Source organism: Liolophura sinensis, chromosome 1, assembly GCF_032854445.1.
Source record: "Liolophura sinensis isolate JHLJ2023 chromosome 1, CUHK_Ljap_v2, whole genome shotgun sequence".
NCBI lineage: Eukaryota > Metazoa > Mollusca > Polyplacophora > Chitonida > Chitonidae > Liolophura > Liolophura sinensis.
Genome location: NC_088295.1, coordinates 37,921,123 through 37,948,976, shown reverse-complemented (window position 1 = coordinate 37,948,976; position 27,854 = coordinate 37,921,123). Strand labels below are relative to the sequence as shown.

The following is a 27,854-nucleotide window of genomic DNA, read 5'->3' as shown; positions in this document are numbered from 1 at the left end:
ACAAAAAGACTTTTTGTTGACAATGTGCTACATATATGTTATAAGTACACAAGTTACAAGTTGATTTCTTCTAATAAGATTTTTTACAAAATACTGTTTTTATTGCAGTTGTGTTGCTTATCCCAGTAAATTGCGATTTGTCAATTGTTCATAAGATTTTCAATCATTGAGTCTGGTAAATATTATTTCTAGTCATGTAAGTCTATATGTTATGTGCATTACAAAGAGAAATGTTGATGTGATTTTGTTTTTTTTTGGAATGATGTATAGTCACAAAGATTGAAATCAATTGACGGATAAGTTGTATTGATATATTTACAATGGCATTTGTGCTACAGGATTTTATTTTGTTAAAGACTGATTATCATCTCCACTCAACTGAAGTTATATCAGTTTTTGTTCATTTATGAACGAACATTGAGAGAAACTTGAAATACATTAAATATGGTGTATGTTTTGTAATTAATGCTAATATGTTTCTGAAGAGTTCCAAGACAGAAATATTTTCATTTTATACTATTTTGAGTACAAGTTGATTTTTGTAAGAGTGCTTGCATATGTCATACATATATCATATAAATCAACCCTTGGTTTTATTAAGCTGAGCTTCATGCTTGGCATAATCAGTGTCAGCTAATTGGACGAAAGATTTTTTAAGAATTATCCAGTCATGGATTGACTTGCAAGTCACATGAGCAATTAAGACTGTCCCTGGAGTGTCAAGCTTTTGAAACATACAAAAGTTTTTGGCAGCTTGATTATTTTTATTTTTACTAAAAAACAAAAACAGAAATAGATAATATCTAATAGGAACACACACTCATACTCTTGTCTACATTAGTTAAGACAAATTCTGGTGTTACCAGTAATTGTTGTTTTTGTTAAGGAAATTTGTTTCAGTTTGAAAAAATTGCTGGTCTGTGTCATTTTAATTGATTTACAAGTTTAGCCAGATTTTAGAAGTGTTAAAAATATATTTAAAAAACTTAAGAAAAAACAGAAACTTGTTGCAAATGCAGACATTGATGGAATGTAATATATATGGTCCGTGCAAAAAGGATCAGTGATTACTTAAATGTTTGGAATTGAACTGAAAAATCAGACGTGAGAAAGGAATCTCATGTTGTTGAACCTTCTTACTGTTGACACTTCTGAATAACAGGCCTTTTTGTCATCTTATGTTTATAAACTCTTTCCAATAAAATAACGTTTATATACCGAATCAAGTGATTAGTAAGTAAGTCATTCTCTTTGTTAATTGGGGTAATTAGGGTACCCTACCTTAACTAGGGTATTAAATGTTGATGACCTATAAGAAAAAACATTTTTCACTTTTTTTTTTTTAGCTTGCCATTTGTACATAGCAGGTCATCATGTTCTATACCGGTACTCTTGATTGTATGATTACTATTGTAACAAGTTTACATCTGTGATTGACAGCACTGCTCAGGCCCCGCCTCTTTTTGGTAGGGCCATTTTCTAAGACTGTAAAAGGTCATGACTGTTTCTGACATATAATGCAAGATTCTCCCTTTGAACCTGTTGTACATTACCAATTTGCAGAAATAAAACCATTGAACTATTAAGTTATCATCATCCATGTTTTTCCGGGGTACTCTATATGCCTTTGTCTTTTTCTTATTTGCTTGTGCTTTGAGAGATGTCCATATATTCAAGGGGCCACCTATCTCTACTGCATTCTGGTGAATGTACATCTATATTATGAATACTATATATTGCCTTGCTACCAGCATATTATGCTTTTGCACTCCATCAGCCTATTGTCATTCCTAAGACGTTTATCAGTATACAGGCTTGAAATAGTCCGAAAACAAAGTTAGAAAAGGGCTTTGGCGTAAGCATCTGAAGCCGTTGAAAGCCTTTTTCGGTAGACATTTCTCGGCATGATTAAAAAAGTTAAAAAATGGTGATAGAGCCTTTAAGTTACACACTTGTGAATTGTATGTGATAAGAAGTACAAAAATTATAGGTTGCATGCAGTTGCTCAAATCAGAGGGATCAACCAATAATAAATGCAAAATTCTTAATTGTAGAGATATGTATCTGTATTCATATTGTGAAAGGATTAACACCTATCTGCTTTGATCATACAATTGGGTACCTCCTCTTAACATGTATGGCTGGAACATCTGGCTTGAAACTCATAACCCAAAGCATTAGGATTGTAGATGAATTAGCTCTTCAAAGTTTAGGATTGTAGCGGTTTTGTGGACATCACAGTATCCCTTGCAGTGACGGTTTGATCAGAAGATGTTGCTTGTAACTATAGTAGGCAAATGACTGAGGTGGTGTTTTCATTGACATATGATACAGATCTAGTTAGCAGTTTAGAATTTCTAAAACTTTGAGTCAGGAGATTTTTCAAACGCAAATAACCAAAGTATTGTCTTCCGTTATTTTCTCTTGACGGCTCCAGAAATTTACATATTGGAGGGAGAGGGGAATAATCCTTTGAGTAAAAAAAACAAAAGAAAAAAAAAACATGTTGCCGTAGTTCATTCTAGTGTGGTCAAAGAGTTTCTGGACTCATTCTCTGCATACTGTCTGAGATAAACGGTTCTTAAGAAGATGGCTGGCAAAGGGTATTCTTCGGGGTCTAGCATGACACAGTGGTAGAAAGGGCACGTCCGCACGATTGATGCATGAGCAACGGAGGAAGTTAGCAAGTGAGTTTACATCTTCCTCCATATTCTCTTGTTGCACAAGTTTCAGTCATACTTTTCCTTTCTCCATGTCTTCTATTCTCCAAAGTTACTAAGTACATGCAACTTCAGGCAAGATCATCTTCCAGTCTTTGCAAGATTCGAATAAGTTACCCTTTGCCAGGATTTCTCTTCTAACTAACAAGCTATGCCTTTCTGTTTATTGCCAATGCTTCTGTGGTTGTACCAATTGAATACACTGCTGATTTGCTTTGTTTTTTACAGAAGATGATATTAAAAATCGACGACGCCACAGTACTGGGTCTGCAGACTTTAAAGCTCAGGTGTCTGACCTCATTGACTTTCAATCCGATGCCAGTCCAAAAAGCCATGATTTGTTTGGGGCAGCTCCATTGATGAAAGCTGCTTTGGGTAAATCTAGTCGGTACAAACAGCTAGTGGACACAGATGAAGAGCAAGAGGTTTTCCTTCCTGAACCTGCAAAATCAGAACCACGCAAATCTGAGTCGCAGTCGGGAATTTGGAAGAAGCTGATGGAACCTAATAGTGGTGATAAACGTACAGCCGTATTCCAGGAAATCTGATGGTAAAGCTGACTCTGGAAAATGGACCAAACTAGTGGACACTGATGAGGAGAGAGAGGGTTCATCTCTTGCTGGCAGTTTGCCAGACAATCCTCACTGGGTGAGAAAGTCTCCGGAAATTGTGGAATCCAGTTCAGACTACCACGAAGAGGATAATAATCAAAGTTTCCGTGAGAGACCAGCGCGCGATTTCAGCTATCAGGAACTTGATGATGAGTATGGCAGCCGACCCAGTAAGCCGTACAGGTTCGGGGGTCAGCAGAAGGGAAAGGACAAGAGCCAGTTGCAGGCAAATCCTGATTTTTCCTGTCTTCCTACACAACAGAATCAGGCTGAACCGTCTTCGCAGCTGCAAAGCCATCATCAGCAGGACAGGATCGTTGGGCATAATTATGGTGTGAAACCACTTCTGGATGATGATGAACTTGTTGGGGCTGAGGAGGATCAGGAAACCCTGGATGGAATGAGCACACCAAGTCAAGCTAGTGGGGTCACCTCACCCTCCACAGCGGGCACAAGTCCAGTCACATCACCAACTTTTGAACAAGGGCAGCAAGATGTGTTTGCAGCAGCTCCTTTTCTGAAGAAAAGTCGAAAAAAACCAAAGTCCTCCACAGTAGCTGCCCAGTCAGCAGATGGCAGTAGTGATGTCTTTACAAAGGCTCCATTCAAAGCCAAAACTCCAGTTAAGCAGACATCTCCACCCTCTGTACTGGGTTCTAGATCCAATTCTCTGTACAGTGAAGGACAAGTGACTGGTGGTGCAAATGTAAATGAGGACCCTTTTGGGAAAGCCCCATTTGTTTGCAAAGGAAGCAAAGGTTCCTCTGCAAGTACACCAACATCCAGTGCGGTCTCTCCTGTTTCGGACAAAACAGTAGGTTATCGACCGCCTTCTTTGAGTCCACAAGCCGATGCTGGAATCAAACCGTCTTCCTCCATGATATCTGTCCAGTCTCAAACTGCAACTTTCAAAATAAGCCCTGACCAAAGGCCCTTGCCACCTGTTCCCAAATCTTCCGCGACCAAACAGCTGGAGTCTCACGCTAAAACTGATGGTAAACCAGACGTGTTTGGATCTTTCCCCTTCACTGGCATGACTTCATACTCATCGGGGGAACTTTCAACTGCAAAGAGTGAAGTCTCTACTTCAACGAGCAACTATGTTGCATACAATCCGTCTAGCAGTGAGAGACGGCTATTCCATGGATCCAAAAAGGGCTTTGGACACAAGCGACTGGAAGAAGAGGGAAGCCGCAAGAACGGCACGGACGAAGAAACTGAACTGCTTACCTCAACAACTTCCCCAAAACATCAACGACCTGAGGATTTACTTCTTCCAGCGTTTGGTCAGCCAAACTCAGGACCTGTCCAAGCCTCACCGGCACCCGCAAAACATTCCAAGAGCAAACAGCGAACAAAGAGAAATTCATATGGAATCAGCAATGTGGCTTTCTCCAACATGAGCTTTCATGATGATGAGATCCTGGATGATGAGTCCCCAACACGTGTAGAGCTTCCCGAGACAGATTCTCATAAACCAGCCCAGATGTCTTCCAGAACAACTCCTTCAGGAAAAAGCTCTACCCGCACCCAGTCGTATCTCAAGACAATGCCTACTGCACAAGGGGGTGCTGTAGATATGTATATTAACACAGTAGCTCAGCAGTATGACACTGCCACTTGGCCAAGGAAAGGACGTAAAGGCGTTTCACCAGAACAGGTTCAATTCCTGCAGAAGCAAACTTGACAGATGGATCCATAGTTGACTTGGCCGTAGCTAACATTACATTTGTAAACTAGTAAATACTTGTCCTTGTTGATATGATATTTAGAAGCATTTCATAATATTTAAGCTTGAGGAAGTTAGTGCTATTAAGTTTAGGAAAATAAGTGCTGCTTTTTTTGATGTATGAGTTATTGTACATGTAAATATTAGATTCTGTACAAACTGTAAATAGAATGTCGTAGCCATTTGACTGAGTATTACCTTTACATATGTACCTGAGATGTGATAAAGCTGTGTGTCAATATGCCGATGACGTTTATATTTTACCAGCTTGGTACTTAAGAGACGGTAGATGATATTGGTTTCCCTTTCCCTTTAGAGATTGATAACTGTATGAAGAAGATTCAAAGAGCTGTTTGAACAACTTTCTGTGTCTGTATATACGAAATGGATTGACAACATGCTTGTTATGGCTTTGTTGACTGTTATTTGTTTGTGTTTGCTACCTTGATTACTGGCTAAATTAGGCATCCAAAGAGATTTGTTACTGTTACTGTTATGTGGTCAAGTCGGTGGAGAAAAATATTGAGCAAATGTAATATTGCAGTCTCAATGGTTTAGGAAGAGTGTTTTCTCTTTCAACGAGACCAAGTAGATCAAGTAATTATGTCAGAAAGCCAGTTGCATTGGTTTCTACCCCATGGGTTTCCTACAAGCATAGTCTTGAATGCCATCTCAAAACTGAATGTAGCCAAGGAACATCTTATAGTGAGTTCAAGTCCAGATCATCCTAGCTTCCTCTCCGGCCGCAGAGGTAAGGTCTGCCAGTAACATGCAGATGGTCGTGGGTTTCATCTGGGTTCTGCCCGGTTTCCTCCCACCATAATGATGCCAGCCATCAAATAAATAAATAAATCGTATATGTGTAACAGCCATTGAATACAGAATTGCATCAACAGTACTGAGCGATGCTGCCATCTGTGGCAAGGGGATGGGACCTTAAAATGCAGGAGTTCTAAGTTACCAGTTTGCCAACAAATTAAGGCAAGAATGAAGAACAGATTTATGAGCTTTGGTCTGAATTATTTTGGCAGAAAATACACCTTGTTTTCAATCATAAGATCAACTGAACTCGCTTGAGGCAAAAACGCTTGTTTAACCATTGAAAGTCCTGTGTAGAAATTGCTACATCTCGTATGTAAACTGGTTTTCATATGCTCAATTAAGGCCAAATTGTTATCCTGCATGCTTCTAATTAACATAGTCATTAGATAGTTTTGCTGCCCAGCTTTTCCAAAAACAAAAGAATAGTTTGTCCAAAATTTTGAACATTGGTGTTTTTGAACATAGAGCTGTCTGTTGATTTGCTGCATTTCTATGATAATTTTCATTCCTGCCAATGGAATTTATTACTGAATGATATGGGTCTAACAAGTCCTGTCTGTCTATAAAGCTCATTACATGTGAATTGTTCAGCAATTTTATTGGCATTGATTGTATGCATATAACAAAATATGTAGATGGATATCCATATATGACTGAATGTTCTGCACATGTGTAGAAACATAGTTGTCGTTGTAATGATAATAAAGAAGTCCATCCCTTACTCTCCACCCAAAAATAAAGAAAATGAACATTTTGCACTAGATTATTAGCATGCTAGTGCAAATCCAAACAGTTGTATGGTTGCACGTTTCTGTTAAGGATATTTGATCAGCTATTCCTGAAATTTCTACTAGCATTTGTATAAATTTTGTAAGATGTTTAGACCAATACAGTTTTGGTACATTTGTATACCAGGGTTGTGAGCTTGACTCTTGCAGGCAAGGCATGTTTTTTGAAGTCATAACTTACCCATTTCTTTGCTTTATTTGCTACCATCCACTTTGTCCATAATGAATGTATTAATATAAGTTCATATCTTGTATTGTCCATTGCACTGTTAATTTATGTTAATAGCATATATGTTTTATTTTCCATTTGTTTTATATTGTGGGATTACTGCACTGGACGAAACTGATGTTTTTGATTTGAATTTACACTCATCTCTGTCAATCCGTCATGTATTAGAGGTTGCTTATGGCTTTTGATTGTTTTAATATGTTTTCTTTGCTATTGAAAGCTGTCCATTAATTTACTTGAACCGTTCCATATATTAGATTTAGAAATAATGCATTGATTTTTTGTTTCTTTTTTTGATGATTTTTCAATCAACACAACAAAATCAAGTGAACAATAATGGGATATCTGTTGACAGTAAGAAGGAAATTGCAATATTATTGAACAATATCTATAGAAATTGATATGCTCATATTGCACTGGAGAGCCAAGTTGTCTCGGTGAAGAAGACATCATATAACATTTGTATGATTGTCTACAAAAGGAAATGTATAATATTTCAAAGATTATTAATTACAAAAGGAAATACATACATAAACAGTACATACGTTTGTGCACAGCCATTTTGATCTTTCCTTTAAAACAACCAAACCAACAAAACATGGCTGATAGAATGTGTTATGGAGTAGGAGCAGTGTTGTAATATTCATTCTGCCCACAAATTTGCATAAATGTTATCATACACAAGAATGTTCAGATTAATAGTTTAGAGGAACAGGTGAAAATAATTTTCAGATTAATACTCCACATTTGAGTATTCATATACATTTCAAACAGATTTCTGAATGTGCAAAATTGATTTAAGATACCTACGTCTTCCATTTTTTGTCTGCAAAACAATATGTAGTTTTTTTTTTTCCATCTGGAAGATATATGGTTGACTTTTGATTCATTTTAATCTATTTTATTGATTTTTCCTCACAGTATATGTATATAAAGGTGCTAGATTTCAGGTCATTTGGGCCAGTGACTTCACATACATGTACATACATTTCTAAACAAAATTAAATACCATAAGGTCACATTTTATTCCTTTGTCATGCACTGACATATACGGCGACATCAATATGTGAGGATTTGGAAAAGTGTCAACCTGATATTCTTATCATGTCCCATTAAGCTTTGTGACCATCAAGTGCAGGCAATTGAATTCAGCATGCATTTCGCCAGTCTTGTTAGAATTTAAGCTGAAATAGAAAAGATATTTGTCTTTCACTCATGGCAGAGTTTGTGGCTCATAAGAGAGAAATTAACGTGTCATCAAGCCTAATAGTCAATGGAATGTTGAACGAACTCTGTAGTTTGCATATAAAGGATATCGTTTTGGTTATTGCTTACATGCTTTGTTCTCTTTTTCTACTGTATCATTCCAGGAGATGTTCTCCAACCTGATGAGTCCTGTAGACATGTAATTACAGTTGTAAAGGTTTATATAGGCTTTATCTAACTATATAAGTACAAAAGCCTGAACATGTATACCAGAGCTGTTTATAGTTAAGCATGTTGCAAGATAAAACAAAGGTTATTACTTGCATAGCATCGACATGGGGGTAGTAGGCCATACACCGCTCGGATAAATTATGCGTAATTTATTATTAACTGCAATAAACAATCTACTCCCAAATTTCAAGTCTTGGATGTTTGTTCTATTGATACTGATTAGGAAAAATCAGCTTGGGTCACTTGTACAAAACCTTCTTAATATTACGATCAGTTAAACTCCATGGGAATAGGCCTACATGTATGCTAATGATAGTGCTGGTTGCCATGGTGCTGGTTGCCATGGTAATTACTGTCGTAACATTATGGCACTTAATTTGTGTAAGCATAGAGGTAAGCCCAATGCATGTATGATCAAGACAAGCCGGATTTTCGAGATTGTTGGAAAGTCAGTTCCTGCAAGCTCAAATGTATTTTGAGGCATAAAACCAGTTAACTGTGCAGTGAGGTGACAAGTTCTAATCCAGCTCGCACAATCATGGCCACAGCCCACTTTACTGAATTGCAGTAATATTCATTAGAATGGAGCTTCCTAAACCCTTTCAGTTTAAATAGTAACTTGTGTATCTTCTATATACATATATGCTAATGCACTTACATGTACACTAAACAAAGAATGATAAAACATCTTTTTATACAACTGATTTTAACCACATGAAACCTGCCATGGGAAATAATTCAACAGAGGCCCGTGCAAAAGTGCATTAGGACCCAAGCCTGGTTTTAACGCTTGTCCAGTCTAAATGCCAAATCTGAATTAGGACGAGACTGGTTCAAAGCGGGATTAACTTTTAATACACTGAATGAACATCTCTCACCATGATGAGTCATAGTTGCCTGCACCTAACAGTGGGAACTTCCAAGTTGAACAAACCCTTAGCTTATCTCGAGTTTAAAAACCAATCTCCATGTTGCTAAGTGATTTTTGGACTATTGTGATGAAAATGGGCATAATATCTTTGTGATTTTTTTTGTATAATGACAAGCATTAGGTCATGCTGTTATCACTATTTAGAAACATTGTACAAGAAGATTGACTAAATGCTGAAGATTCTCAGTATGGGATTCTATGTTGGCCTACGTTTATGTAGCTCAATGTAGAACACATGGCATGTGGTTTAAGTTTGACAAGCTCCTGGTTTTTTTTTTTTTTTTTTTTGATTGGTGTTTTACACCGTACTCAAGAATATTTCACTTATACGACGGCGGTCAGCATTATGATGGGTGGAAACCGGGCTGAGCCCAGGGGGAAACCCACGACATCCGCAGGTTGCTGACAGACCTTCTCACGTACCCCGGCCGACCGACGGAACGCCGCAGACCAGCATGAGCTGGACTTGAACTCACAGCGACCGCATTGGTGAGAGACTCCTGGGTCATTACGCTGCGCTAGCGCTTTAACCGACTGAGCCTCGGAGGCCCCCAAGCTCCTCGTAATAACAAAGACCAAATGTTATACACAGCAGAAAATTTTAATGAGTCAACACGGAGCGTTTCACAAAAACACACACTGAATGCAAAAAACATGCCGTCAATACAGCAAAAGCATTAAAAGTATCACAGTACATCATTTGTAAAGCAGCTGCCATTGAAGGAATGTATACATGTATAATTTTATGCATGCACCTTAGGAAATGAATGTCACACTAACCAGCTTTTTGGATTAATTACTTGCGCTAATAATTGAAAATCAGTGGCAATATTAAGCCAGGTTAGAGTGTCCAGCTGTTTTAATCAACACAATCCTTGTGCAGTAGTGAATACTTAACATGGGGAAAAGTAACATACATGTATTTGTCAGTAAACACAAATGTAGAATTCTGTACAATATTATGCATACAATTATTATGCAAATGACACTAAAAATGATTTGCTTGTGTCACTAAAAGATGCAATCTTCATAATACTGTGCAAATTATTTCTCTACATCCCATATATATCTCTCAGAATATTTCAATATATTGATTGCAGAGGTGGCTAAAAGGTTGGAGAATTAGGTATGCATACAGCCCCAGTAGTCCAGTATGATTACATGTTATTGTGGTGGAAAACTACAGCCCAATCAGACCCTAAAAACACTGGTTTCTACAACAAGTGTTTTGAAACATTGAGAAATATGGGGTGTAGAGAAATAATTTGCACAGGTTTTATGAAGCTTGCATCTTTAGTGACACAAACAAATCATTTTCGATGTCATTTTTACAATAACACTGTGCATAAAGTCCGATGAAAAAAGTGCTTGAAAAGCTTGACAACCGAGATCTGTGTTGATATTGAAGTCCCATCATACTTCTGATCCAACAAAAGATACACATCTACATTATGCCTCTATGACCAAAAATGGACATACAACACACTCTAATTCTTACACCTTTTCAACGGCCTCTGCAACCAATATTTGAAAGATTCAGGGAATATGGGGTGTAGAGAAATAATTTGAAGGTTTATGAAGCTTGCGTCTTCAATAACACAAAGTCAAAACAAATGATTTTGCAATCACTTTAACAGTACATGGTAATTGTATGCATAAATTCTACTGATAAAAATGCTTTAGAGATTGAAAAAATCGAAGATTTAGAGTAGGTACTTAAGAGTTGAATGGGTACCTACAAGAATATACATGTATGCAGTGCCATCCATATTATGACTTCAATTTGTTTTACAAAGCTAAAATCACTGCATGTAATAAATTTATGAAGTATCAGTTTTTTTTGTCTTGGCACTGACATACTCAACATTCTGAAACACAGCTTTGTGTACATATTTTCTGTGATTACATATCAAGGTCCATTCATATAGACATGAAATATGTACATACTTTACAATCTGAGCTTTTATTTGGTAATGTAGTAAAATTTTGATTTATAGTTCATCTTTTTAAAAGCCTCAAAAGCCTTTGACAAACTGGCATTCCATTTGAATCATAGAAAAAAATTTAGGGCAAATACAGCTCTAAAATTTGGATACCGAAAGGAACCACTGTTCAACATGCAAGTACCATAGCACTGTCAGAATGAACATTATATCATGAATGAAAACTTAAGATATTTATCATTGTTAAGCATACACTGAGACTTGGACAACTTTACAAGGAATTACGGTACTGGTAAATGAGGCAAATCTGAGTCTGTATTTGCCCCCGAGCACATACATGTACATATACCTAGATAGAAATAATACTTGATGCAGTTGTTTACTCTGTAATACTAGTGCCTTTCAAAAACAAAAAGATACCTTAATGCATATTTTATATCACAAACCGCATTTTGATGTGCATTAGATGAATACATGCAACAACAAAATAACACTGCACACATACTACAACAAACATGAGATATCATTAACACAATTATCATTAACGGTGGAATCAATTTATTACAAGGCTTTATCAGAAATAATTACATACCCCTTGTTATAAATCCTTATATATTAATTTTTGTAATATTTTAATATATAATTTAACACATAAAAACAATAATATACATGTAAAGTGAAACACTTTGGGAGCGTCTCGTACAGGTTCCATAAATCCTTATACATAAACATTCGTGTACAGATTTATTCTTTAATGTCATGCTCAAGAATTTTTCCCTAATACAATGACAATCAGTTTCATGGGTAAACTTTCAACCTTGGAAAAGTTCCTGACAAATTTTCCTTTGTGTGACATACAGATTTGCATACCTTATTGTAGGAGGACAAGTCCTTTTAACAAATTAAGACTGGGCAACTGTTCGAAGAGCTCCGTCTGCTATTTGTTGTCGCCAAAATTCCCTGTTGAACACAGGGATTGAACCCCCACGCCACATCAATCATACACACCCAAAAAATTTCTTACTATACACATTCACGTGGCATTATATGCAACAATGGTTAAAGTATAAAAAAAAAAAATGAAAGCATTGGAAATGCCTGCAATCATCTGATATATCACATTTTCTTATTACATCAATTGTAATGGATTTCGATGGGATTAGACACGAAAGAGGACAGAATCAGAGATAAACCATGATGCTGATGGTACATGATGACCAATTTATTTATTTGATTGGTGTTTTACGTCGTACTCAAGAATATTTCACTTATACGACGGCGGCCAGCATTATGGTGGGTGGAAACCGGGCAGAGCCCGGGGGAAACCCACGACCATCCGTAGGTTGCTGGCAGACCTTCCCACTTACAGCCGGAGAGGAAGCCAGCATGAGCTGGACTTGAACTCACAGCGACCGCATTGGTGAGAGGCTCATGGGTCATTACGCTGCGCTAGTGCGCTAACCGACTGAGCCACGGAGGCCCCTGATGACCAATTTAAGCTTCACATTCATGAGATGTTCTGAAGAGAAGGATTTCATTCCCAGCCTGATGCCACCAGAGGAAAGTCACCAAGATGACAACATGCCATAGCTGATGACTGGAACCTACATAGTCAAACATTCCTACAACAAAAAGCAATACATTATCAACATGACTGGAACCTTCAATGTTTTCTAGACAATTCAGGACCAAAGAAAATACAAACAGGGATTGATTTCACACACCAGAAGTCAAATTTCAATATTGTTTAAGCTTTCTGATTGGAATTATTCCCATTCATTTTTAATAATTTTCATTCAAGACAAAGGGCTAGATGAAACCAGTTCAAGTCTACAAATTTCTCTGTTTCTCTGTATGTATTGCTTTCAACATAAAAAAAAGATATTTTTTCCCCTTGTAAGAAGGCAGTCAGAGGCTAGAGTAAATCACCTCCATATGGCAAATAACTGACCTTTTCCATGTTACATTTTCACCCGCAGCGTAAACTCACTGTGTATGGGATAAAAGTGGAAGACAAACTACACTAAATTACTCACTTGCCCATTTTTCATGATTCTGAGAGTTCTATTAATTTTAGAAAGGCGTTTTGAGGTTTGCCAGGTACTTGGGACGATATTCAACAGGAAAACTGGAAGTTTCAGCATCAAAAAATTTTAGGGAATTTCTAGTAAACTTCATGTAGGACTACTCTAATTCTTCAACCTTTTTGCATATTTGCAAGGTGTTTACTTAAATCATTCTGAAGGCTTTATCCTTGTAGACTCATAGAATTATAATTTGTACGCAGCCCACAACAATGACCACCCCACTCAATGTAATTTTATCTCCAATATCCAAGAATAAATGTGCATAAATTGCACTTAAAAGTTGCTCCCTCAGATGTAAAAAGGTTGAGTAATTAGGGTGCCTAAACCATCCCACAAGGGCCCTGGGGCCAGCATATGCAGGGGAATATCAAAGATTTCCTGTGTGAATAAACAAACATGTCATGCTTTTAATAAGACAACTGAAAGACAAATATGAGCCATGCGATTGGGCACCAATTCTGGGTCCATAGTCCACTGGGTTTTCCAATTTATGAAGATGATATCTGCATTCCATTTCAAGAATATTCCAGTTTTATCATGGTTATATTTTCTGGGTGGATGAAACAGTTAAAAGAACAAGGAAAATCTCCACATAATGCTGGGTAGCTCAGAAGTAGCTCAATTGAAATAAATTGTATTCACTGATCAAGGCTTACCTGATGTGGCACTCCTGAACAATTAGCCAGGAAATGTCTACTGTGTAAATAAGACAGAAAATAATAAATAGGACTTACCTGGGAAAAGTCTCTCAGGAAATTTGCTGATGTAAAAGAAGAATGCTAGCATTCCAAGCAGGTACACGACTATCACTTTTGGAACAAACAACTGGGAAAAAACAGAAAATAATAAATAAGAGTTCATCTTGTACGAGCAGAAGGGCCTTCATTGACTTGCACATCTGGTAAAGGGAGGCAGTTTACACGACTTATTCTCGTTTCCCCCAACCTTAACTAAGTGAAAAACTTGTGAGAATGGCATTAAGCACTTAAATGAAAATGTACACATAGTGATAGGGTGTGTATCACCTGCTGTCAGACACCACATCTAGGAATAAATAAAAAACTGTGTCTTCTGTCAACAAATCAAACCATGCTTTGATTGGAATTGCATTACATTCTAGATAGTAAAGTCTGAGCACTTTGTTTATATGCAAGAATAAATCTAACTGACTCAGGCAATGCTTTGACAACCAGGGCTGATATTTCTACACAACTAAGGTAGAATGGCATGTCATGATTCCACTTTGCAAATTCCATCTTTCACATACATGTTTTTTTGTATTTATTTATTTATTTGACAGGAGTTTAACACTGTACTCTGTACTCAAGAATGTTTGACTTGTTTAACAATAGTATGTTTCTTGGGTGGGGAAAACCAGAGTGAGTAGAGTAAACCACAGACCTGCAGAGCAAAATAAAAGTGTATGGCACATTGGTAGAAGGTGAGTGACCTCCAAAAAAGTGTGCACAGTCTGAACACCTACAATCTCTGTCACATTGGTATATGTCGAGTGACCTCAAACAACGTGTGTACAGTTTGAACACCTACAATCTCTGTCACAATGGTAGAAGGCAAGTGACCTCCAAGAACATGTGTACATTTTTGAACACCTACAATCTCTGTCACATTGGTAGAAGGCGAGTGACTTCCAATAAAGTGTGTACATTTTGAACACCTACAATCTCTGTCACTTACTGCCACCAAGGTCACAGTAGCATGCAGCGGTGACAGAGGAATCACACAAATTCACCGAGACTGTTATTGAAAAAACACCTAGTGTGTCACAGTGATAGAAAGATAAGAATTTTAACTCCTCGGCCCTGACCCACCACTAATTGTTCACCAAGACTTACACAAGTACACATGTGCGTGTATTCTTCTAGATTTCGAGGCAGTTAAAAATGAAAATGTGATTTCAGCGACGTACTAGCAAAGAGGGTCGACATAAATGAGCAACTCTAAATGTTCTTGTAAGACATATTTTTCCACCTAACATTAGTGAGCAGTAAAAGCCTACGAAGTCTTCTTTCAGTATAAGTCTATAATACAGTAAATTACGCTTTGAAAAGCAAAATTACAGAAACATGATTTAAGATAAATGGATTGTTTCAACTGCAGTTTGCTAAACAGACATTTAATAGTGGCCACTTACTTGTACAACTCTAGACTCCCATCCTCCATTCTCAACAAACCAATGTATGGTTGGGACAACTCCATAGGCCACCAAACCCACATATATCAACAATCTATGTCTGGCCCAGGAAGGCTTTAAAAAGTTAGGGTTCAGTTGGATAAATAATGTGGCCCCCGTCAATACAAAGATGATAATTAGGTACAAGTCTCGCCATATCTGAAAGGAAAGAATTCAACAGATTAGCTTGGTAAATTGGTTTCTTTGGAGTTTCAGTTACATTCTCTGCTTATTAAAACACTTGAAATATGAAATACACCATTAAACCTGTCCAGGAAAATAGCTTGATTTATTTTTTTAGAATTTTTCTAACCAACTAAAGTGCATTTAAAACACAGGTTTCTATGGTGGTTAATTGGGAGCCAGAGGGTATCAGTGATGTCACAGAAATATTTTTGGCTTGAAAGAGTTTGTTTCAAGTTTGTTGAATGCATTGATAGCTCCTAATGAAGATGCATTCTGAATGATGAAATATAGCAATCTATTTGTGTTAAGGGGTGAAAAGCTGTAGTAACCCAATATGGTTAGAGAAGGCCACAGAAGAATCCAAATTTTTAAATACAATTTTCTTGTCTCCGAACCTGTAGATATATATTTGTTCTATCCATCATGAAATATGAAATCAAAAGACGTCTACATTGGGTCAGTGGATCAAACACAACGTTTCAGAGGGCATTATCTACAAGTACCTGCTGTAAGTTCAGAATACAGTTACTATTCTATCAACTCATCCCTGTTAGCCACAGACTAATGGAACTGTCAAAAAGTAAGACTCACAGAGAGGCAATAAAATGCATAGTGAACAGCTGGTAGATAGCAGCCTATGATCCCCATAGAGATTCCAGTTAGATCTACTGCCAGCCAACGCTGACTGGCCCGTTCAGAGTGACAGCAAAAAATGTGGAATCCTGCCGAACAGGCCATACAAAACTGAAACAAACAAAAGCATTTATCACCTACATTAAATGCTTCAGAATATCCAGACATTTCTGAGAGCAACCCATCACAATAAAACACGTTTTCATTCCTATAGAAGGAAATACTGTACCTCTAATACCATGACTACGTGGAAATAGACTTGCTCACAGACGACCATTAAGGTTACAATATGTGCTGAAAGTACTACAGCCTGCACTGCATATGTACCACAGGCACAACACCTGGACTCTATCCATACTGACCCTATCATACACCAGTTCTTTCCCCTAGATTCTAAGCACAGAGCCACAACTACACGTACCACTAGGTCAATAGGGCTGCACCAAATTATCTCCCTTGTTACCACTCTCCCACTTAAAAGGTGCGTTTTTAGAGGGGCTTTTAGGAGGGGCTTCAGAAAATAGCTAATGGCAAGTTTCAGAGATATAGCAGCATAAGTTAGTTGAAAACCCAACTTTAGGACAGATTTTAATTTTGTAAACTAATTTAGAAAGCCCAGCTAGGACATGCATTATGTGTTCCTTTTATTTTTAAAATCCTGGACCTAATTAAATACAACGGATAGCTTCAAGGAACTCTTAAGCTGAAAACATACTTCATCCAAGACCCCTCAACATTTCTGCGACTCTCAAAGGGCTGATATCATGCTTTTTAACATTATGTTACCTACAAAATATTTGTCAATGTCGTCACATAACCTACATACTGCATGCTTTAATAGATGAGGTCCCACTTCTTGTAGTTTAACGCCTCAAAATCTTATATCGCATTATGTCGCTGTTGTGTATCAAGGAACATAATTCAGAGCAGGCCTATTGTTTGATAAGACTGGAGATTAGACAGGATCACCTGACCTATTATAGTTGATGTAGCAATTACCAAATTGAGTAGTGTTTGAACAAGCCTACAAAACACATCCTGACTACTTAATCATGTATGACTTACCTGGAAGCAAAAGATGCCTAAAGTAATAATCACATGGTCAGCTAACGATCCATTGTTAGCAGGTATCACTATGATGTTATCATACAACAACAAGTAGATGAAGATAAACAACCCAGCAAGGTGGGACCAAATGTTCAGCGTTTCATTTGACCAGATGAACAAACTGCAAAAAAATAAATAAATAAATAAATGTATAAGGGATATTTCTTTGCATTAACAGCTAATGATTTTGCATATCTACTGTATCTACTTGTGCATATTTGATGACCACAAATTTTGCCCATGAGTAACTTGCTCATATTTCCTGATTCTGAGAGATCTATTGAATTTAGAAAGGTGTTTTGAGGTTTGCTCGGAATATGAAATGATATTCGACTGGAAAATTGTAGGTTTTCAGCACCAATATTATGTAACATTTATTTGCCTCTAAAAGTGCACTCACATTCATACTATCTATTAAAGTTACCTTTTGACGCATAAGTTGAAGGGTAAAAGTACCCTGTACCCGTGAACTACATATGGATTTCCTTGTAAAAAGTGTGGCACCTCACTGTACTTGTAGAGAGGGATATCTCCCTGCACAGTGTGGCACATCCCTGAGTCACAGGGTTCAAACCCTCGATCAATCTCAATGTCCAAGATGTGATAGGAACCACTGTGACTGAGCGATCGGGAAGAATTACAGCGACTCTTCAGGGTCTCAAGCCCTCCAGGTCTGCCCATCATAGCGGAGTAATCCTAGCTGGGATCAAACAGAACATAGATGAAATGACACAAGTTTTCTGCATGCTGGAAATCACAGCCTATCACAGACATAATGGAAGTTGACGATATACTAATCCCCCTTCATACTGTACTGACAGACTCGACATATTTGATAACAGCAGGTAATTCCATCAGGTTTTTAAATGGAATGTGCCCTAACATTGGTTTAGGTAGTTGAATTAAAGAAGATGTCGAGGTCTATTCGAGGTCAACACTTATTAGATTTATATATTGAATATAATAAGTCTGAATACAATTTAAACGTGCATTCGAGTGAATGAAAAGATACTTTTTTCCTCAATCCACTCAACAAGTTGATTTAAAGGCCCAGTTCATTTCAGATTTCAATTTGTAGAATGAACCAACTGTATTTTTTAATTCATTGATTAAACGCTGAAAGAGATAAATACCATAAATTGTTGAAAACAGACCTCAACATTTAATTTAACTGATCTTAACCTTGGCTTTTTTATATTTGGACAGCTCTCACAGTCATGGGTGGGTCCCATTCGCCTCTGGAGAATGTATCATAAAATTTCGGAAAACTGCTGATTACTAACCTCCCCGGATTATCCAGTTAATCCAATGCCTATGCTAAATTGAACTATGATTCCGGACCATCCTAGTTCCCCAAGTCAAACGATCCACTGCTATCCTGGCCAAACAAAATTTGGCCAAACCTTTTGTGAATTCCACGCGACTGAAGGGCATGTGAGAACTCTTCCGTAAAACCAAGAAGTTTTATTTAGAAGTCTGCGCATTCAATCACGCCAGTACTTCATATAAAGCCTAAAGGCAGCAAAAGTCATATAATATCAGAAGGCACATGCCATGTGTTTTCGGGACTTGGTCTAAATAAAAGTTGACCGTGGTGATCGAGGCCGACTGACAATGACTAAATATTCACTGTTTGCCCAAATCCTTTACAAACCTGATGCTAAATAGCATGCTTCTAAAGCAACTGCGACCCTGTATAAATCCTGATATCCTGTGTTTGATTGTTTCCACAGTCACCCACTGCATGAAGGCACATGTCTTTTCCTCCCTTGCCTTCCTCATTGGAGAAGGTATGCAAGGGAGGTAACTCTCAGAGTATTAGTGACATAAACTGCACACTCAATGATCGTTGAAGGTATCATTAAAACTCACAGAAAATACAGTCATTTCCTTCAAATAGTGAATATGCAAATCCAAACCCAAAATTTACTTTTTGTGAAACCTGTATACATGTAGCATTGTGAGGCCTAACCTTCTTGTCCTAAACCCAAGTTTATGATCATAATTCATGAGCATGTTAAATGCCAGGCAGGGTATTAGTGAAATGGACCGAGGGCTGACTCTCTTCTGTCAACTTCTCTGTCTTTCTGCCAACTCAGTTCATGCGAAAGTGAACGACAGTAACTCACATGCGAAACTTTAGGTCATTTACAGTATGTAGCATCTTTATTAAAATTTTATTAGGTGTATATAAATGCTGATCTAAACTAAATGAATGCACAACGATATGGTGTGGCTATGTAAGAGAAAAATTCTGTCTTTTGCCTGAAAACACTTTTACACATATACAATTGCCCAGCAGAGAATCTTTTGATTTATTTATTTATTTGATTGGGGTTTTACACACTACTCAAAAATATTTCACTTATACCACCGCGTTCAGCATTATGGAGGGAGAAAACCGGGCAGAGCCCTATCCGCAGGTCTCTGACAGACCTTCCCACATAGCACAAGCTCACAGCAACCGCATCATTGATTGGAGGCTCCTGGGTCAAGCATTATTTAGGTTTTGGCTTAGTTAAACCATATATTGTCTGATGGTGTTCATTTCTATATATTACCCATTTCCAAAGTCATATACGTAAATGATGTTTGTAAAACACTTCCATATTTTTTAACAGCTGAAATCTTTCTAAAAATTGAAAGACGGACAGGTAGAGAGTATTAAGAGATTAGAGATGGCTTTGTGCCGGTATTTGCATGGAATCTTTTATATTCCAATGAATCATCGTTTTGCAGCTGACAATACACATTTCTGGTGTTATCTAGGGCTCTTTATGGGATTTGGGTTTCTTTGTCACTTATACACGCACAATAGTAACCAGCTTTATGCTGGGAGGATACCAAGCAGAGCGCAGGGGAAACACATTACCATCTGCAGGTTGTTAACAGATCATCCCACTTAATTAGGACTGAAGACGTAGCCAGCATGTGCTGAACTTGAACCCACAGCAATCGCACTAGTCAGACGCTCCTGTGTCGCTGTGCTGTGCTTATACGCTTTAAGTTTCACTTTCAGAACTGAAAACTTTTTAAAGTGATACTCAAGTGAAATTATACAAAATTGGTGTTTACTTAAGTTCAATTGACCACGTGCTTTTGATTGTCAGTTTGGACTTCCCGCCCACGCACAAATACAGTGTTTTCACCAGCCAATAAAATTCAAGAACTCTTATTTTCAGTCACGTGACCACCAGTTGTGCCAGTGAAAGTGATTGGTTTAGGAAGAAGCATTTGGCACCGATGGAGAAAGGCATAACATTGCAAGAGGTGACGATTGGGAGGATCGGTGTCATTCAGTTGCACAGGGAAAATGCCCCATGATATGTCGCCCAAAGGTGAAACGGCGGCATAAATATCCTTCTGTCAAGTCCCCCTTGATGTCTGCAATGTTTTTGCTACGGACACTTGCCTGATGTGGGTTGCTGGAATCGGTGGTGGATGTCAAGTGTCAGATCGTCTACAACAACAACAAATCCACCATTCCATCCCCAATGACAGTTTTGATCATACCTATCGGCAGTACTTGCTGCCGTTGCAACGCTAGGAAACTATGCCTGTTCAACAGATTGCAGTAACACCTGCACCTAGGCCAAGCAACGCCAAGAAAGACTGCAAGCCGAAACCAAGTCCACTAAAAAAGAAAGATGGGGCAAAGGTATGTTATCGGTTGAAGTATTTACCTTGTGTACGTTTATTGTACTCACCGCACTGTTTTGAACATTGTATGTAATAATGATTCTTGTCTATTATTTGACTCTTGTTACACAAGGCAAAAAGTATATAAGCCTCATAGAACTAGTACTCACAGGTAAAAAATGTAGGTTGAATTATCCTGTCACATGTACATGTAGTTTGTGCTGGATGGAGAACTACGTTTTTTGCCATTCCCTTTTTTGAACAGTGCATTGACAAGCCTCTGAAAAGAAAATCATCACGTACAGTATGAATGTAATATCATGGTTTAATTCATTCAATAAATTATGGGTGACTCGTGTACAGGCCATAAGTAATGACTGATTTTCATTGTTCGTTGTTTAGTGGAGAACATTTTTAAAGAAAAACACGGTAAACTGTTCAAACAAAGGAAAGTAATTTGTAAAATTATGGAAGTAAACATTCTCTGGGTTAGATACATATCCCTTCATATACAATTCTAACTAAAACTGAACAACATTTGCTATCAATAACCTGGGAAGATCATTTACTCTTCCCATAAATAATATACTGTTAATTTTTCTTTTATACTTAGTCACTTATCATTAACTTTTCACAGTCAGTCTAATACTTAATGGCTGGCTCATCTTCAGATGTTTGCAAACAATTATTTCATTAGTGTAGACAAATTTATACCCTCAAGCTGTGCCACTGCATGTATAGAGCCAGTCATCATACAGTTATAAAAGGTTGAGAAATCACAGTTTGTAAATGCATTACTGCCAAACTCATAAGTACATGTAGGCCTACATGTATGTAGAAACATTGAACTGTTTGTCAGTCTTCATTAGAAAGGAAAGGCTTGATGGTTGCCTAACTGCCATTTTATTGAGTTACTTGTTCATTTTCTCTGAGAGGCATCAAATGTAGTATGGTACAAACAGAAGTTGCAATTTTTTTTTTAGCTGGAAAGGATTTAACTCTGCAGAAAGGCAACAAGCAGATTTAAACATTTAAATACTGAAATTAATTGGTGAAAAGTCAAATTGGTGAAACTGGAATTGTCACTAGGTAATCACCCTGCTGTTTTAAGTTGCTGACAATTTTTTTGTGATTAACAGTCAATGACATGTATAAACATAGCTTCATGTGATTTTTCACAAATGAATCAACTGTCTCTACTGCAGTTCGTACTGCAGGTGATTAGTTCATGAAAAACTTCTGTGAAATTATTAGATGACTTAATCTATGTATAACTGTATGCATATTTGATTGAAATCAACAAATCATATTCTACATGCTGATAGATTTCATGTATTCTGACAACATGCTAAGTCAGACTATCTTCATTGGTCTATTCATGGTTTATTTATATATATATATATATATATATTTGTTCAATATTTACCGTCAGGGATAGGCTTTTATTACTTTACAACCTAACATACCTACACATACTACATATATTATGTGGTATTTAACAGTGCTGTAAATCGTCAGTCTCATTATTCATGTCATAGGCCTAAAACATATAAACATGTACTTTTGTCTTCGTCATGTTGATGCATACATACATGTACATTTCACCCTGGTGCATTGAAAAATTATATTGCATAACTCATTCTCCTGCTAAATAGACTGGGTTTTGGCCGGGAGGAATTGTTTACCGGTCAAGGTGGGTTATACAATTCACCTACATGTGCCCCCATGTGCATCATAACATACATTGGTGGGTGAAACACTATTTTATCATAGCAGATCACAGCGGAGCAATGTCAGGTGTATTTGTTGTCAAGTAGGGTTATAATGAACCTGCAAAAAATTGGCAGTACACAGGGTCACATACAGGCACTTGTTCATTCCCATTGGATAGCCAAATAAGGCAACAAGTCTTTGTTATCTTGATTTTGAAAGTGTGTGATTTAATACTGCTTACTCTTCAGTCTTGGTATTAAGTCACGTATTTAGTATAAGTTTGGATGTTTATCAAATCAAATTGATTAAAACCTCGGATATCAAGGAGTTGGTTAGTAAACTTACATTTATATGCAAAGTAAAAGTTCTTGAGTGTGGCATAAAAATGTTCAAGGAATAATTACATGTAGATGAATGTTTTTTATGTAGGAGTGGAATTATTTTAATTTTCAAAATGCGTATTCCAATTCCTGCCTGAAGACGAGGTGGATAAAACTCAAATGCTTATATTCAGCCAGGCTAGGAATTTTTTTTCAAACTGCTTAGTGGAACTCCGTTGACACCGCATATAGGTTCTCCATCCCCAAGTCTATGTCAGTGTGTTTGACAAAAAAAAACCTTGTCTCTTCCAACTAGCTTAAGTACATGTACCTGGCTTGTGGAGGAACGTGAGCATATCAATATATGCTGCCTACGTGCAGATGCAAGGGGAAAAGCACCATATCTTCATTTGCAGAGAGTTGATCCCCTACATGTAGATAATGATATGTACACATGTACGCTTACATGTCATGTGCTGTTCAGTACAGCTGATCACAAGATTCTTGATTTCAGTCCTATCTCTCCTTACATGTACAATACACAAGCAATAGCAGTAAAGTGTAACACATTGATTTAATTAATCACATGAGTATTATTATAATAGTATGATCATGGGATATTAGCCTTTGACATATATGCATGTGTTTAACTGCATAAATGCATGCATTACACATCAGCTGACACTAACAAAATATTCCTAGACACATCCAACTTTTCCTTTATGTAAATTATGTGTAAATATATATATATACATATACCATATAAATATATTTTTTGTTGTATACATGGGTTTGTTGATTGGATAATTTCATAATGACAGCAGTCAGGATTGTGGGGTCAGGTGGATTAACCAGGTACATGTACATTACACTGTGCCTGTTAGACAAATAACTTCTTGTAAAGCTCTGCTCTTCACTTGATGTCATTAACATGCAAGTATGTTAAACTTGATGTCACCAGCAATGGCTTTATATGTAAACTGAATATAGGTAAGAATATGTTTGAATGGTTGTAAATTATTACATACAGATCCAGTCTTCTTTTGGGGTACACATTATTAAGCCATTGGATGAAATAACTATGTTCATGCACCTTGGACATTCCTTGCATCTTTCCATCCTCACTGAAAACTGTAGACCCCTTTTCTTTGCATTAATCTGTCCTAGTTTCATATTTTATCTACTTTCATAGTTCTTTTGTGTTGATGGATGTTGTTTTGGGAATTGGCTGTGTGATTATTGACCAGAAACGTCTATTTTGGTTGATAGCTGGTGTACAGAGTATGTTTTGAAGCCTAGATTTATAATGATAACATAAGCACTGTATAACATCATCATGAACCCATGATATAATGTACATACATGGAGTACATAGTGTGCGCGGTGTCTCAATGTAACCAGGAACCCAGTGTTAATGTCATCCTCTGTCAACATAACTTGACAAACAAGGATCAAGCTGCTGTGCTGGAAAGCACCTTAGTTTGCTCCCTCGTAAATGTCAACAGTTTGAAAGCTGTTTTCAGGACCAGCCCCCTGACTTGAGACTATTGCTAAGTACACACTGAACACCTGATCGTGTTTACATCAGTGTTATTATATGGTGATTGCAGGTGTAACCTGATTCATTTGTGATGGCATAATTAAGGGATATATGAAAATACAAAATCATCTTATTTCACAATCCCCTTGTACTATATTTACCCAGATGGGTATAACCTGCTCAGAGCATATCTGGGGACTAATTTGACAAGACTACCTGGTGTGGCAACAGGCTTAGCATTCAGGTATAATATACCCCAGACCTCATCGCTGGCCTCTGTACTGGTCTTCCTGATGGATAAATATATACATGTTCTGTTCAGCAACCACTGTGCTGACAAGTCTTCACCATTGTCAAGTTCATGTTTGTTCATTATCTTCTTGTTTAAATGTATTCTAGTTTCTGTTTTGTTTGTTTCACAAATGTAGCCAAGTTTGTGTTAATTTTCTTTTTGTCTGTGGAGTGGTGGGGGAGGTGTGATTGAGATCATGGTTTTGCTCCCCGGTTATATATAATGGTGAAGAATGATCAAACTGTTCTCCCCCAGTCAATACCCAAAAGTGACCACATCCTCTGCCCTTAGGCTTAACATACCTACCAGCTTTCTCATCCTTAGTACACTGTCCACATGAAGGCACAAGCAGCTCAAACTTGTACTATCAGGAGAAGTTTCTTGGCACAAATTGGGGCCTGATAGTCATTTGTGCAAAGTCCATGATTATATGACTGTCCTCTATTGTTGTTACGCAAATGGCAGCATATTGACTTGCGCTCTCTGGTGTGTCTGACAGTTTGCTTGTCTGTGTGTTTGTGAAGGACAGCTGCTCAAATTTGGCTCACACTTTTGACCACTATTAGTATGATCTGATAAGTTTTGAATCACTGAGCTCACCAGTTGTGTTTGTCCATATTTCCAATAACTACAAGTTAGTGGAAGGAGCATACAGCAGGTGTTGCTAACATAGTCTCTAGTTTATCTGCTCATTATTGTTATGACATTTTAAAAAATCCACTGGCTTCAAGGAATAGAGTTTGAGAAAGGATTGCTGTTACTATCAAGTACATGTATTACATTAATTCATCCAGATGTGTACTACGTACTGTATGTTTATTACAAGTGCATGTAAATATATATTAGTATTATAAGGACATACATGGACATAAAACAGATTATAATACAGGTAAACACTACGACCACAAGTCAGCTACTGGTGCCTCTACATAGGTAGATTACACTTGCTCATGAATTCATTACACACGCTAATCTGTTAAGCCTTATTTTGACATGGTCAACCTGCTGTTTGTGCTCTCTAGGAGACGATTTGATTTTGCAAACACCGACATTGTGCGAAACTATGGGATTAGGTTTTTTTGTCAGAGGTATAAAAGTGTAAAATGTAATTACATGTAGCTCACTTCACACATGCATGTATACATATGTATTTGTATGCAGGTACAGGTAGTCCCATAGACAAGTAGTAGATGGATTTATTTTAAGTACAGCCCTTAGCATATTCCATTGTCACTGTCATATTTTATTATGCCGCCAAGTACATGTACATCCTAAATGTACATGCACATAACAAAGGATGTTCATCTGATGCTACGCCCATATTTATGATGATATGTATAAGCAACACAGGCATTTGTATGAATTCATGCACATTATGTATACTTTCATTATATACAATACATATTGTTAAACATATAGGTATTGCGGAATTTAAAAAATCTTAAACATTGTGTTAAAACTTTACAGCCCTAATAAGGATACTGTACATGTAAGCTATGCAAACTACTTGCCACCTACATACAAAAATATGTAGCAGCCCAACAGAAGAGGACCATGGTTATGCACATTTATGTCTCCTGTGCTTGGTTGTGGTCTAGCTTTGTCTTTATTATTATAGTGCTATATACCTATGTTTTAGGCTTCATTGTTGACACTGGTCTAGAAGGACTAAGTGTTCTTGTAAACTGTTTGGTGAAAGCTACATGAGACAATTCTTTCCATTACTCGTAGTTGTGCAACGTTCAAGGTTTTTGTCTCGGGCATTTGCCAGCTTACCCATCATACATGTGTCAACAAATATTTACTTACATATGATATATAGATGAAAATTGTTTGTTGCCCCAAGCTCCAAGCATACATCTGTCACATGGCAGCCTGAAATGAACATAAAGTCTGCCACTTTGTATACATAGAAAAAATGATATAGGACACAGTTCTATATAGATCACAGAAAAATATGTAAAAAGTTCTACAAAGTTTTGAAAGCTGGGAAGAAGAAGTTGTAGAAGCCCTTATGAACTTGGCCAATGTCTAGCACTGAAAGCGTCACATGGTAATTAGATCACATCCAAAAACCTTTTAGCTCTGGATTGTCAGTGTTGTTTCTTATAGTGGATAGACAGATATCGATGCAATACATTGGATTTTGCAGTTAGCTGAAGTGTTAAACTGATGCATTTTGAAACACATTTATGAGCAGGGAACTGAGAACGGCTGGCTGTGTCACACAATAGGTCAATTTCGCATTTCAGACGGCCGTCGTTTCCTTAAAAAAATCTTGCTAGATCATGAATTACATGGGAGCGAGTTGCTAATTTTCACTTGATGGCGTATACTTTAACCAAGCAGCAGCATGCATACTACATTAAATATCTGTTCAATTAAAATTCTGCACTAGAAATCGTGTCCCCATTCGCAGTAACTTATGGTAAAAACAATGGAGAAACTGAAAATGATAATTAGAAAGTGTTACATAGAAATATTGCCATTTTATTAACCATGAAAAGGAGTTGCAGCCTCAAACTGGCCACTGTCTGCGACTTGATGCTAACTTGACCATGGCTGCTCTGTTGTGGTGAGTATAATTACGCGTATCCGGACATGCAGGATACTTTAGTAACTTGTCAGGGTGAGTTGGCAAGAAAACCGACTTGGGAGAGCCATTGCTTGAAGAAAAATATTGTGACTTTGCATTATTTTTTGTAAGTAAAGTCACATGTATTATGAAAATATCTTCCTAAAATCTGAATGAAAGGATCTGTTATCAATCAGAAGGCCTTTTTATGTTCAGCAAATTCCCTGAAGTCAGTGCAGCCAGCTGGGCCAAATGCTTACATCCATGCAGGACGAGGACAAGCAGTGCTGCTAAAACACGACGCTGGTATCTATGAACATTGCCATAAACCGAGCGCCAAACTAAAAGACACATCGGCCCT

The 27,854-nt window shown here is 37.4% G+C and overlaps 3 protein-coding genes across 6 annotated transcripts in view; 2 read left to right on the top strand and 1 right to left on the bottom strand.

The window, feature by feature from the left end:
• The window catches only part of LOC135467748 (AP2-associated protein kinase 1-like), a 39,167-nt gene extending 35,775 nt beyond the window's left edge, over positions 1-3,392 (top strand). For all 3 annotated transcript variants that reach the window (XM_064745601.1, XM_064745593.1, XM_064745585.1), the window contains one exon: positions 2,949-3,392. In XM_064745601.1, the coding sequence (XP_064601671.1) occupies positions 2,949-3,268 (320 nt within the window). In that variant the 3' untranslated portion in view covers positions 3,269-3,392. The remainder of the gene's footprint in view (positions 1-2,948) is intronic.
• A 9,237-nt stretch (positions 3,393-12,629) lies between these two features.
• LOC135461805 (progestin and adipoQ receptor family member 3-like) lies at positions 12,630-19,146 on the bottom strand. 2 transcript variants are annotated; one of them, XM_064739045.1, is made up of 7 exons: positions 19,069-19,146; positions 17,839-18,114; positions 17,373-17,535; positions 16,266-16,418; positions 15,450-15,647; positions 14,032-14,122; positions 12,630-12,832 (listed from the first exon to the last, which is right to left on the bottom strand). In XM_064739045.1, the coding sequence occupies exons 2-7, from the start codon at positions 18,096-18,098 to the stop codon at positions 12,705-12,707; spliced, it is 993 nt and encodes a 330-aa protein (XP_064595115.1). In that variant the 5' UTR covers positions 18,099-18,114; positions 19,069-19,146; the 3' UTR covers positions 12,630-12,704. The 2 variants fall into 2 exon arrangements, with proteins under 2 accessions (XP_064595115.1, XP_064595116.1); XM_064739046.1 differs by lacking the exon at positions 19,069-19,146 and adding an exon at positions 18,698-18,823.
• A 1,522-nt stretch (positions 19,147-20,668) lies between these two features.
• LOC135474375 (E3 ubiquitin-protein ligase MARCHF8-like) overlaps positions 20,669-27,854 on the top strand; it is a 29,896-nt gene continuing 22,710 nt past the window's right edge. Inside the window, exon 1 of the mRNA XM_064754175.1 lies at positions 20,669-21,072. Within this exon, the coding sequence (XP_064610245.1) occupies positions 20,968-21,072 (105 nt within the window). The 5' untranslated portion in view covers positions 20,669-20,967. The remainder of the gene's footprint in view (positions 21,073-27,854) is intronic.

Bases quoted from the DNA above. Each gene is read 5' to 3' on its own strand.
- LOC135461805 (XM_064739045.1), bottom strand. From the start codon at position 18,098: ATGATGGGCAGACCTGGAGGGCTTGAGACCCTGAAGAGTCGCTGTAAT. The intron at 16,419-17,372 runs GTAAGTCATACA...TGTTTGTTTCAG, and splicing joins TAGGCATCTTTTGCTTCCAG to TTTTGTATGGCCTGTTCGGC. The intron at 14,123-15,449 runs GTAAGTGGCCAC...GTTTTTTCCCAG, and splicing joins GGGAGTCTAGAGTTGTACAA to TTGTTTGTTCCAAAAGTGAT.